Below are 14761 nucleotides of genomic sequence, written 5' to 3'. Positions count from 1 at the left end.
TAACCCATAATCATTACATTCTTTCTTTCACACCAAATCTAAAATAGCCAAAAAAGCCAAAAGCTCTTCCCAAACCAAGCTTTTTAGCCCCAGGCTAAAATAGCCAAAAAAGTCAAAAAGTTAAAATGTCAATCCACTTCTTAAACGAAGGCTAAAAAAGATATTCTTAAGATTTTGATATCGAGCTTATCATAGATATTTTTATATGTATATTATAAAAAGTGACAATCACAATATTTTCAGATAATTAATTTCAATAGACATAATAATAGTTACTATTTTTGGTAAGTTAATGTAGACAAAAAAAAAAATATATGTTCAATCATATTTGTGTACTCAATTATGTTTACAAAAAAAAATGCCTGGTTAATAGTGTTATTATTTACTTTCTGTGCTGATAAGAATTGAATTAAAATTTTTACAATATTTTTTTCAATTAAAAATTGCTTGTGTTTTTGTACCTCTAAAAGCCAAATCCTAAATTCGTTCGTGAGTACAAACGCGATGAGTTCACTATCGTACGTCTAAACTTTGGGGTAGTTTAACGAATGAGATTAAATAAGAAAACTATTTAACAATTACTAAATGCAAAGGTTTAGCATTTACCAATTTTAAGACTACATATTGGAAAGCAGAAAAAAATAAATGACAAAATTTTTGAGATGTGTACGGTATATAATAGAATATATATATATATATATATATACTATAATGTTAGCATATTGGTCAAATCTTCTTGGAATGCGTTACTATTTTTTATTTTATTTTATTTTATTTTTTGAATTGTATATTAACCAATTGCCTCACAGTGAATTATTTTGGGGTAAATTGTACTATTGATCCCTTTAGTTTGAACAAAATTTTACTTTGATCCTTATAATTTCAATTTAAACAATTTGGCCCTTACCGTTTTAATTTTATTATAATGTGATCCCTCCATCATACATTGTTAACATTTTAAACAAAAAAAAATCAAGTGCTGGAGGAACTAAAATGGAATTCAAAACAAACAATAGGAACCACAGGTGTAATAAATTTGTTTTGAATTTCACTTTGGTCCATCTAATTCTACACATGATTTTTTTATGTTCCGAATTCTAACGGTCTAGTTTTACACGTGGTCTTTTTCCATTCAAAATTCCAACAGTAAGTGACGAAAGAACTATATTATAAAAAAATTACAAATATATGGACCCATTGTTCAAATTAAAATTAAGAGACTAAAATGACACTGCACTTAAACTACATCAACTAATGGTATTATTTATCCATTAATTTATTTGTTACTTATTTGCACATTATAGTTTTAATTTACTTCAAATCTTAACATGCATATTGTGATTGCAATTTTAGGCGTGAGTCAAAATTTATTCAGAAAATTGTTAAAGTCATTGAAGAAAAGTTGAACCGCAAGATTTTGAGCGATGCACCTTCCCTAATTGGAATGTATTCTCGAGTCACGAGCATTAACTCATGGTTACAAGATGAATCAACTAATGCTGGTGTGCTTGTAATTTGTGGAATAGGTGGAATAGGAAAGACAACTATCACCAAATTTGTGTATAATTTAAATTACAGAAGATTTGAAAGTAGCAGTTTTCTTGCGAATATCAGAGAAGTGTCAGAGCAACCAAACGGATTAGTTCGTTTACAAAGACAACTACTTTCGGACATTTGCAAGTGGAAAAAAGAAAACATACATAATGTTGATGAAGGAAATATTAAGATAATGGAAGCCATGTCATGTAAAAGAGTTCTTATTGTTCTTGATGATGTAGATCAATTGGACCAATTAGATGCAGTAATTGGAACTCAGGATTGGCTTCATCCCAGAAGTAAAATGATGATAGCAACTAGACATGAGCGATTAATGCAAGCTCACAAAGCTCATGAGGTGTATAAGGTTGAAAATTTTGATGAAGCTGAATCATTTGAGCTCTTCAGTTGGCATACTTTTGGACAAGACCCTCCTATGGAAGGCTTCATTGAGCACTCGAAAAGGGTAATACAATACTGTGGAGGACTTCCACTAGCTTTTCAAGTTTTGGGTTCATCTCTGTCTGGGAAAAGTGCACATGTTTGGGAAAGTGCATTGGAGAAATTAAATGCAATCCCTGAAAGTCAAATTGTGAAAAAACTCAAAATAAGCTACGACTCCTTACAAGATGATCATGACAAAAATTTATTCCTACATATTGCTTGCTTCTTTGTTGGGAAGGACAAAGATTGCTTGATAAGAATATTAGATGAATGTGATTTCTACACAACGATTGGTATTCAAAATCTCATTGATAGATGTCTTGTTACAATTGATAAAAGTAACAAGCTAATGATGCATCAATTGCTTCGAGATATGGAAAGAGAAATTATTCGCCATGAATCACCTAAGGAGCCTGGTAAATGTAGCAGATTATGGCATCGTAAAGATTCCTTCAATGTATTAAGAGAAAAAACTGTAAGTAACATGCTTCTTGTGTATATGAATACTATTTCATATTTGTGTTGATCTGTACATATCTGTGGTATTTTCTTTGTTTTTTTTACATTAACAGGGCACTGAAACAATAGAAGGCCTTATCCTTGACATGCATATGTTAAGGGAAAGCAAGTTTTCAAAGTTAATCCTTCATGCTAATATTTCAAATCTACACCACTTCAAAGAGTACTTATTTGACAAATTATTGTTGGATCGAGAAAATGCACTAAACTGACATCGTTTGCACTTCCTCTCCTCACACCCAACAAGCATTGAGCAAAGAAATGCAAATGATGTAGGCTTCAAAATTGATGCATTTGCAAGAATGCAAAAATTAAGACTACTGCAACTAAATTATATACAACTCAATGGAAGTTATGTGGAATTTCCTAAAGGATTAAGATGGTTGTGTTGCTGTGGATTCCCTTTAAAATTTATTCCCAAAGATTTTCCTCTTGATAGCTTGGTTGAGCTTGACATGCGTTATAGCAACTTGGAACGAGCTTGGAAAGGAACCAAGGTATGACATTTTTGTTTCTTTATTTTATTAATTTTTTATTATTTTTCCAATTATTTGGGTTTGTTGATAATAAAATGATGTTAACACGACCTTGTCCTTCTTTTGTAGCTTCTTGGCCTATTAAAAACCCTTAATCTCAGCCATTCCCATGGCCTTGCAAAAACTCTGGACTTCTCGCTACTCCCCAATCTAGAGAGGTTGATTCTTAAAGATTGTACTAGTCTTTTTAAGATTCACGAATCCATTGGCAACCTAGATAGACTTGCTCTCTTGAACGCAAAAGATTGCAAAAAGCTGAGGAAGCTACCAAGAAATATTGTTATGCTAAAATCTCTTGAAAAACTTATTGTTTCTAGTTGCTCAAATCTTGACAAGTTGCCACCGGATATGGGGAAGATGGAATCTCTGAAAGTGCTTCATGCATATGGAATTTCCCTAGATCAGCTACTCTCTACAATTGGGGATGTCAAACCATGGTATACATTTGTCTGCCTAATGCTACCAAAACCGAGAAAAACTCTAGAAATTTCATGGGTTTCTTTACCTCGGTTCTTAGTGAACTTAAATCTTATGGACTGCAATTTATCAAACAATGCTTTTCCAAGGGATTTTAATAACCTTCCCTTGTTGCAGAACTTGAATCTGACCAAAAACTCGATTTGTACTCTACCAATTGCATCAAAGATTTGTTTGGGCTTCAAACACTTCGGTTAAATTCATGTACAAGGCTCTAATCACTTCTAGGCCTGCAAAGTGTTGAAAATTTGTTTGTGGGGCATTGTACATCACTGGAGAAAATAACATATCAACCGAATATGTTTCGCTCACAACTTGAACATACTAAATGTGATAAGCTAGTTGAGGTCCAAGGCTTCTTCAAGTTGTAACCTATGGGAAAGGTTGAAATGGAAATGATAAAAAACTTGGGTTTATTCAATTTGGAGGCCATGCCTATCCACACTGAGGTGCACATGCTAAATAGTATATTACTTAATATAGCCAAGCATCCCATCTAGGTGCGTTCTCTCTCTCTCTCTCTCTATATATATATATATATATATATATATAATGAAGAGCTCACACATAACCAAACACTACCTTAGACCTTTTACCTTCCCCCGATTGTGACTTCCTATCACTATTGTTTTGGTAGAATTTTAAGCGTCAGTTCTCTAGGTTGTATAGAAACATTGCCCTTCTTGAACTTAAGAAAATTACTAAATTCCATATCGAAAAAGGCAAGGTCATCCTCACAAACTTTTCATCTTCAAACTCAATTGTATCCTCTTTCACATCTTTAAGTGTAATATTCTTTGATTTCTTTAGAGACACATGTCTAGCTCATAGGTTTAAAGAGAACCTACTAGCTCTGCTCTGATATGAGAAAAATTGTTGTTTTCTTCAATACAATGATATTGGCTGTAAAACACACTGGAAGAGGCTTCAATTGGCCTAGAAAGGGCACATAAGCTATACTTAATGCAAATTTACTAACCAATTAGAAGAAGAGAAGAAAAAAAATGAGCCAAGCAAGAAGAGCAAGCAAAACATTCACCACAAGGACACATCAATTTATGTGGAAACCTTAGGAAAAAACCATAGGCACAATGAGAATTAGCAAATCCACCACTCAAGAAAGAATTACAAGATAATAGTTTGATGATTGACAATTCTTAGTGCCAATGATGCGTAACTCTACCTTACAAACTCTTGTTCGTTCTCCAACCCATGGGTAGGTCCAGTCACAATTGACCTCTTCTTGAAATGGGATTGGTACTCCACGGAAAGCCTATAATATTTGATGTGTGCATGGCTTCAATGAACAACCGCTCACTAAAAGGATGGAAGGAACCGACTGAAAGAATGGAATGAGTGATTAAGGGGTTTGCTAGTGTATCTTGTTCGGCTCATGTATATATAACACCTTCATTAGCTAGGTGTTTGAAAAGGTGATACAAATAACAAGAATACAGATAACAGAAAACCAATTAGCTTGCAAGGTACAAAAAAGAACAATAAATCATTCTAGTCAAGTTTATTAGACTAACTAGACATAATTAAAGTTCAAGTATAAAATACAATGGATATGCACATGGTATTTTCATGAAAATAATTATGCACAACACATATTTAACAAGTATGAATAGATTTGATGTGTGTGCCGTGCATAACATGCAGTGAACTCTATTTTAGCAAACGGTTTGAGGCAACTTTTGATTTATCATCAACAATTGTTTTTAAATGATCAAGGGCTTGTAGCAACATGACACATAATATAATGCAATGGATTGTAAAAATTATGAGTTCTATAATGTTGGGTTTGTATGAGTTTGGTGTTGTATTCAACACATTTTTTCCAGGAAGAGAGGTTCCAGGCTAGTATAGCAACAAAAGCACAAGATACTCAATATCTTTTATTGTGCCATCACTACACAATCTAAGGATTCGAGGCCTGAATGTGTGTTCAGTATATGCACTTTTTTACGGTGAGGAGCACGATAGGGCAAGCCGTGGGAATGGTCATCAACCATTTGTACTTGTTGAAATTAGTACCAGAAGCAAGTCTCTAAACATGAAATACAACCCAGTATGTATTGGCTTACATGAAACTAATAAAGATATGATATGGTTAAGCCATTGGAGCATTGGGAATCATTTGGAAGGTGGCGATGAAGTGAATGTTTCAGTAATTATGAGGACAACGTTCTAGTTAAAAGAGTTAGAGTTGATGTGGTGTATGAGGGAGAACAAAAACAGGCCGGTGCTCAAGACAAGGCTTACCCTTTTAATTGTCCAAAATCATTACATCTACTGAGGACAAGAACATGCATCCTTAGCAATGAAGTATTATTGAAATATAATATTTTACGGCCATTTGGCTCAGGTTAACATAAATACGTACTTCAAGCTTCCACAAAAACTACAGGCGTGTCTTGTAGATTCTTATATCTACCATTAAAAACTATACAAGAGTTGAATCTGAATCACACATTTTTTTGGGGGTAAAATTATTGTTACTTTTCTTGGTACCTAGACTTACTGAAATCCAAAATAAAAAAAATACAAAGGTAAACAGGAAAAAAAATATTTCTAACCTTTTGATGTATTTTGCTAATTTGTATGGTTTATAGAAGAAGAAGAAGAAGAAGAAGAAGAAGAAGAAGAACAACAACAACAACAAAAGCATCATAAGAGTGACCAGATGGGTGAAGTAGTAGGAATGGGCAGTAAATATGGTGATGGCAGCCGCAGAGGCCCTATAGTAGTTGTTAGCACTAGCTTCACTGTAAGAATAAAGTAAACAAGTAGCAGCAAACTTGCTGCTGTAAGGAACATTTTGGTGGTGAAAATGGGTATCTTGTCACCACTGTATAACCCTCTGCTTTGTTAATATTCAAGTTGTTTAGTTGCACCTAAATAGTTTTTATGAGCAAAACTTTAAATAGCTGTGAAAGAATGTCTCTTGAGTAAAGTCATCATACACCAGCATAATATTGCATGTGGGGTTAAAAGAATTACTGATCATTTGACAATGAACATAAGCTTAACAAGAAAATAATGAATACAATGATGTTTTGTCACAATTACAAATACTATTCAAAGCAAAATTAGAATATTGAGAGGCATTGTATGAGTTCTACTAATGAAATACTCTAGCAAATTTAGGCACTACCCGACACCAATGTTCTGCTATATGGATGAGCTATTTTAATCAAGATGCAGTGCTTGTTTGCCTATTATTTATGATTATTTGTCCTCAATAGTATTGGACTTTGGTGATTGTATGCAATGCATTGCCATTCTGTTTGTACATTTGGTTCAATATGGCATAGATGCATGGGATCAAGGATGGATCTAAGGGGGAGGGGGGCACCACACCTGCAAAATTATTAAAAATATCATATATTATACTAGAAAATTTGAAATAATTAAAAATTATAAGGATTTGCACCCCCAAACATATTTTCGCACCTCCATAGTAATAATCCTAGATCCGTCCCTGCATGGGATGGAGACCAAGGGGCCATGGCACCCCCAAAATGGCAAATAACTCACTATTTAGAAGAAGACCCTATGAAATCAGAAGTGATTTTCAAAATTATTAACTGTTTTAGGGATAGCCGGATTAGCTTGGTGACAAGCTAGGTTAGGTTTGGGATGACATACTATTTCTTATATTTAGTTTATATTGTGTAGTAAGCATGGGTGGTGTAGAGACCCCAATTTTTGTAATTTCTTTTGAAACTCTAACCTTGAGATTATTACAATTAAGACCTTGAATTTTCACTTTATCGCAAGTTTAACCCCAAAACCCAAAATACATCGTTGGCGAATCCGTATAAACCCTAATCAATCCCGATAACTTAGTAATCATTTATAGCACTCTAATATTCATTATTTAACTCCCTAATTCTAGATTAATCACTCTAAACCGTAGTTTCCGATTTTCATTGCTGTCGTTCAATTATTCACCTTTTAATTCAAAGCGAAGTAACACAAACCAAAATATTTTTTCCTATCACTATTTTAATTAATTCTACACTTAAAATAGGTGTTCTCATTCATAAGTTGAGCCCAGGCCCTCACACTTTATTAGAATTTCACTTTAACCCCAATTCAAGTACTTATATATACATATATAGTTGTACCTTGTCTTATTAAATTTACTTGTACAAAAAAATGTCTACATTATATACGTGAATTGTACACAACATAAAAAGAAAAATCCCTCCCACATGGCCAGCCACTCCTTGATTGTATATATGTAATGTACTTTGGGAGCATTAAGCATGAATTCATGGAAGAATTTGACCAAGGACCCCTAAATTAAGAAAGTTTGTCTTGTACCAATGTACCAACCTAGTTCCAAGCCAACTAAGCTAGATTTAAGTCTAACTAAATCACACTTAACCCTTCTAATCAATCCTCATTTCATTACAATTCAAATAAATACAAGGTTATTCAATTCAATTCTAACCAAGGGACACTTTGGACCTTTCACAACTTTTTTCCCTATAAATACACCACCTCCCTCAACACTGTTGCACATCACACACACACACACACATACACACACACACACAATTTCAGCTAGAGGGAGAGAAAGAGAAGAGAAAGTGTGAGCTTTGAGAGGAGGAAGAAAGTGAGCAATCATCCACAAACAACCCTCTAGGTAAACAAGTAAGCCACAACACAACCCTCTAGGTAAACAACTAAGCCACAACACAACTTGATACTAGAGGCTTCAAGTATTAATCTGAGAAGTGCATATATGGTGTTCATGTGTTTAAATAGGAAGAGTTAAGCCTCGATTGCCACCTTGCATGTATTCTCTTTTAAAATGAAACAAAGTTATCATTTTCTCTCCGTTTCATACATTATTTCAAAAGACATACCTTCAATCTAAAAATCTGAGTTATTTATATATCATTTAGCATATTTTCATCATAAGAGAAGTGAAAAATTTCTCATGGTTGCCCTCTTTTTCTAGTACTCTTCTTAATTCAAGTGTTACGCATGAAAGATCGGTATTTTCAGCCCACTTTCAAAAATTCTAGAAAATTGCAGAAAATTTTTCTTGACCTCATTTTTATTTCAAAACCTTCCTTAAAAGTGTTAACTTTCAAGCGAAAATCGTTTTGTTGAAAAAGAGTGAGTAGTTTGAGAGAAAATTCGATTTTCATAACAGTCGACGAATCTGGACAGCACTGGAGTATTTCTTAAATAATTAAAAATCTAGGAAAGCTATCCCATTTAGAAAAGTGATCTGGAAACTAGATAAAATTCTATGCAAATCCTAGAAAGGCCGAGTTCGGGAAAAATATGAAAATGCCTCTTAGATTGTGATCTTTAAAGTACATCGAATCAGAAAATTTATTTTTTGTTAATGATTCATGTTCGTTATTTCTTGAATGTGTTTTTATCATTTGTTTGAGCCTTTGTATGACATTTACATATGTTTGTGAATATATTTCTTTACAATAGTGCTTTGATGATGCTCATACTTGTGTGTAAATTATTATCTCAATAGATTGTTCTAACCTCAACTTAAAACATCTAACTCAACGAGAAACTTTATAGGGGTGGTAATTGGTTTGCGATCACTTGAGTAACTTCATAAGATAATACTTATGTTACAATTGAATTGGTTGGCGAGACGTGTTCCCTATTGAAAGTAAATTCTTGCGCGAGTGGTTATTTTGGAACCCTTGAATGGAGCAGTTGTATTTGGATTCTAAGTGGTTTCGGTGTGATAAGGTTGGAGAAGGTTATGGGTAATGCCCTTATTTTTACCGTCTCTTTTGAGGTCCTCGGTTGGCGCTATATGGTACATAACTGTTGTAGGCATCCGAGATAAGGTTTGCAAAGCAACAAAAAAAAGGGCATACCGAATAATCCATGTCTAATTTTGTGGTTGGGAGGATGAAATCTCTTTGGAGGATTTCTAACTCACTAACACCTAACTTTATAACCAGTTGTCTGTTTACTTGAATATCATGATTCATTACTTGTTATAATTATAATCGTGTATTGGATTTGGAAAAAGGAATGGGTGTGTGTGTGCATTTACTAAGCATTCCAAATTCATGGCATTTCATGCCAGGTATTGAAAACTATTAGCCGATCAAAGGCGAAGCGGAAACATTTGAAAACATATGGTTACCCTAGAAGAATTATAAACTAGTTTTGTTAAGTCCCTTTTGTAACCATGTTTTGGGATTGTAAATGTTAATATCCTTGTTGTATTTAAGACATGATCTTGTAGTGATTATTTTGCTTATATATATATACCTACGTATCTTTTGTGTAAACCTATCTTTATTTTCTTCGTCAACTTATGTAGACCTTATGTTAAAACCTTATTCAGATATGTCAAAAAGGTAACTTTGCTATGGATTTAGAAAGAAGACTATTTTGACTTCTCGGATCTTTTCTTATGATCTTACTTGGTTATTAACCAAAGAATCCATTAATGACGTTTCCTAGACTTCCACTTTAGAGTAGATTTTGGGTCGTCCCACTTGTAACCTTAGAAACACACTGTATTTATTTGTTAATATATTCCTTGATATTCCCGATTTTTGGGGCTGGCAAGTCTGAACAAAATTTTTAGAAAACTTTAGTCTACTTTGATGTTTTTTTTAATCTAAATCTATTTTCGTTAAGTAAAACCGACGAAAAAAATTGTATTTTAGATATGAATGGCAATGAAAAAGAATAGCACATTTTATGTACATCTACCTTAAGTTTAATCGCTAAAGTGACTTTTTTGTCGATTTTACTTAACCAAAATAGACAAATAATTTATATTAAAAATAAATCAAAAGATTAGTATTTAAATTGATAAAATTAAAAGTTGATAATTTATTTTGTTATTTGGGTCAAACCTAAAGTTTTTTTGTTATAATTTAGTGAGTACAGAAAGAGAAATTATTTATTAAAAAAAATTATGAATTTTTAATTTTATCAATTTTAATTTTTAACTTTTTATTTATTTTTAATTTAAATTATTTTTCTTAAGTAAAATTAAGATGTGCATGGTGTGGTTCGGTTCGATTCGATTTGAGAATAAAATTAAAACTAAACTATAGATGACGGATTGATAAATTTGTTATATGTAACCAATATTTAGTTTGGGTGGTTTAATGGTTTCAATTGAAAATTAATCTTAAATAGTTATTAAGTATTTAAATATATATAATATTAATTTACATAATATTTATATATATATATATATAACATTAATTTACATTAAATTTCACATCTCAAATTTCTTTCACACTAATTTTTATTTATTGATAGTAAAATATATATGTATATATGTTAAGTATGGCGGGCGACGTGGTATCAAAAGCGAATTATAAATTTTATATAGTAAATCAACCTACAATTAGCTAACCGATTGGTGCAAAATGAGACTTTGCAAAACCTTGGGTAAGCCTATGGTGTGCTTGTGCACCCTCTTTGGGATATTTTATCACAAATTAACTTAATAAAATGGCTAAAATTTTATGATTCATGTAATAAAAGTTTGTGACTTCGTTACGACATTTTTTGTTATACTAATTTATGACGAGATTAAGCATTTTCTAATTAATATTCTGAAATTTTATAATAAAATTATACTAATTTATAGCAAAGTACATATACATCCCTAAAGGGATTCACACCATAAGTTTTTCGCTTATTGCTACCCTACATGGATTTTAGTCAATATATTCATGCAAGAGTCAATTGGTAATGGGTGGTGTTTGAAGCTTGTAATTGCAAAGGATTCTGAGACTGCTGTAATCGACCCACCGAGGGAGATTAGGTAAGTTAAATAATGATTGAGACCTCTTTTTTTTGAAGACCTTCATAATTTTTTTTGAATCTCAATCATTGATAGTGTGGGCTCCACACATACATCAATTGTTAAGATCCAAAGGGGATTGTGGGGTCTCCAAAAAAAAGAGAGTCCTAAGCATTTTCCCAGGTAAATTTGGACGAGGAAAGGGCTTAGGGCTAAGGGGTGGGGTTGGAATTGACAGTTCTATTATTCTATCATGGCCTCATTTGGGAAGTTGGTTATTTTAGTATGTTATTTTAGTAGGCTAAAATAGTTGTGTTTGGAAAGGAGGTTAAATTTTTTTGTAATTAGATATGATGTTTATGAGAGAAAAAATAACATGATTATAGATTTGATGTGATATTTTATCTTATTGACTATTTTAACTTATACTCTGTCTTTGGGAAATGTTTGGAACCCCTTTTGGGGATGACCCCCAAAGTGATCATGGTCTTCCATGTATGTGTGTGGTCCACTCATGTATGTGTAAAGTCCACATCATGAGTGGTCCAGATTTATGAGGGTCTTATGGAAATCTTGTGGGGTGGGGGGTCTCAATTATTACTCTTTTGTCTTTTTATAAATTTTAGCTAAAAAAAATCCAAACCCAACTTGCCAAACACATTGGTGGATTGATATTCACTTTATCTGGTTTTTATTTTTTTATTTTTTTCATTCTTATTTCATTTTGTTTTGATGAGAAGCTTGTCACCTTTTACAAATGGAGGTTGATGGTGGTGGGAATGGTGTGGTAGTGGGATAAGTATGTATTAAGGTTACATTTAAGTGCCAAACATATGAATATGTTTTGAGAGTGCGTAGGTTTTGAGCATTTTGAAGTATGTTGATAGTAATAGAAGTAGATATTCTCATAAATCTTATGTTATGATTTAGCAGGTGGGTGAGTGGGTTTAATTATAAGATGGAATGTCCCAAAATAATTAATATCATTTTTAATAATTTTATTTGAGGTTATTGTTGTTAAAAAAAATAAAAGAAAGAATAGTTCAAAATATTAATTAAGGTGATAATAACAACATTTAAATCTATTTTCTAGAAATTTAATTCTTTATTTTGTAAACATTAGTCTACTAGTATTTCTGTTATAAAGGAATGATAGAAAGTAGGATGTATATTTTGGTGTTCCACTGCCATTCGTGATGGCTAACCGTTGAATAGTAGGAGCAGGTTGTCACATGCCAACTCATTGGAGATACGAGTCTTACACCAAACACCTTATAAGTGTATTAGTTTGTGAGCGGTAAGGCAAACAAAGTAGATCACTGTCGTATCACCTAGGTTGGTCCTTGCACATAATGCATGGGATATGCAATACCACTCGTGAAGTCAACTTCTCGAAAGGAAGACAAGCGCTCAATCCATGACAGGGTGGTGACATATGTGATTGATAAAGGTTGTACATGCCCTAATAAGTCAGTTCCCATGGCTTTTCTAGAGATGGAGGGTAGGATCGAACTACCAATAAAGAGTGACTCACAATATTATTATGTTTGTTTTAAAAATTTATCATAAGATTAACAGTCCCATGAGACTATAAAACTCCTTCGAAGAGAATTAGAAATCCCATAGGAGAGGTGGTATTCAAATCCAATCCCATAATATTAGAGGTGAAATTATTATTTTGTCCCTCATTTTATAAAAATAAATTTTAATATTAAAATATAATAATATATTTATACCAAATATATATCTATATAAATAATATAAAATATAATTTTTAATATTAAAATATATAAAAAAATATTAGAGATATTTATAAAATTTCAGGTAGTTAATGACAAAATAAATAAAAATTCTTACTAATTCAGTAATTATCAAACAAATATAATTTTTTTTAATCACATAACTCAATCTTTGGAGATAGGGGATCTTGGCCACTTCCCTGTATACAATGATGGATCTAGGGGTGCGGGCAGGGCATCGCACCCCCAAAATTTTTAAAACCTATATCTATTATACTAGTAATTCATAAAATAATTTTAAACTTGAGTACGTCGCACCTCAAAATTTCAGTAGTTTGCACATTCAAATTATTTACATTACTAAATTTTAAAAATAGTTTTTAAATTGAGTTTTATCAAATATTGATCTATTCTATTTGTTATTTGTATTATTTGTTATATTTCTATATTATTTAAAGTTGCTTGTATTCTTTTATTTGTTTAAAGTATTTTTTCTTCTTTTATAAATCACACTTATATTGCTTATACATCTTATTTTGCATCCTTTCTTGTTTGTTCATTATCTAGAAATAGGAATGTTGTTTGAAAATAAAAATAGTCTACTTCAACATGACATTCTTAAAATAAGTTAATAAAATTTAATAACGCTTATTGAAACGGATTATCATTATACTCATAAAAACATACATCTTTAATTATTTTTTTTTTTTCAAAACTAAACTGCGTAATAAGATGGAAGATGATTTTGTAACAAGTTACTTGATCATAGTTATTGAGAAATATATTAATTAAGGTTTTGATATCAAGTTTATCGTAGATGTTTTTATATATATTATAAAAAGTAGCAATTACAATATTTTCGAATAGTAAATTTTACTAGACAGAGACATAATAATAGTTAATATTTTGCTAAGTTAATGCAGATAAGAAATATGTCTAATTATATTTTTGTTCTCAATTATGTTGACAAAGAATGTCCAATTAATAGTAATATTATTAATTTTTTGTGCTAGTATAAATCAAAATTTAAAATTTTATAATAATTTTTTTCAATAAAAAGTTACATGTGTTTTTGCCTCACAAAGCTCAAATCGTTGATCCATTCCTGCTTGTATACTTGCATACACTGACACAATCCATTTTCTGACAACCGATGCCTTTGATCAGTTTCCATATGCACACATCACTCTCCCATAAAAAATAAAATGAAAAGTCAATGCGTGTGAACATCATCACTGTTGGCCCTAGAGGTCCTCTTGCCTTCAAGGATTTCAGTAATTGTTTTCTCAAAAATTTTGCATCTTCCAAATGTTGTCTTGACGAACTTCTGACGATCCTTGAAGGCAAGAGGACCTCTAAACATGTAGTTATACCTGTTTTTTATTATGTGGATCCGACTGAAGTCAAGAACCAGAAAGGAAGTTTTGCAGAGGCGTTCATGAGACATGAGCATATGGAGGTAGAAAATGATGAAAGAAAAAATAAATGGATGGAGAAGGTGAAAAAATGGGAGGGCGACACTTAGAGAAGTTGCAGATTTGGAAGGAAGGGTTTTCCAAAATCAAGCTGATGGGTAATTTTTCTCCAAATTCCTTTAGAATTCATGATAATTTATTATGCTTTTTGAAAGTATCTTGAGAAGTGATCAAGAATCACTATTTGTTTTTTCTCGTGCAATAACCCAACCTCTTTTTAATTCAAATAACAACTATAGGAAGCATATTGAAGTAAAT

At 32.0% G+C, this 14761-nt stretch overlaps 1 protein-coding gene across 1 annotated transcript in view; it reads left to right on the top strand.

The window, feature by feature from the left end:
* Positions 1-1444: 1444 nt before the first annotated feature.
* LOC114281675 (disease resistance protein Roq1-like) overlaps positions 1445-14761 on the top strand; it is a 36365-nt gene continuing 23048 nt past the window's right edge. Inside the window, exons 1-5 of the mRNA XM_082910329.1 lie at positions 1445-2455; positions 2553-2662; positions 2852-2996; positions 3105-3472; positions 11158-11310. Of these exons, the coding sequence (XP_082766455.1) occupies positions 1445-2455; positions 2553-2662; positions 2852-2996; positions 3105-3472; positions 11158-11310 (1787 nt within the window). The remainder of the gene's footprint in view (positions 2456-2552; positions 2663-2851; positions 2997-3104; positions 3473-11157; positions 11311-14761) is intronic.

Source organism: Camellia sinensis, chromosome 2 (genome assembly GCF_055761805.1).
Source record: "Camellia sinensis isolate YWXY chromosome 2, ASM5576180v1, whole genome shotgun sequence".
Taxonomy (NCBI): Eukaryota; Viridiplantae; Streptophyta; class Magnoliopsida; order Ericales; family Theaceae; genus Camellia; species Camellia sinensis.
The sequence above is the reverse complement of the archived record's forward strand: the minus strand, read 5'-3'. Positions and strand labels throughout refer to the sequence as shown.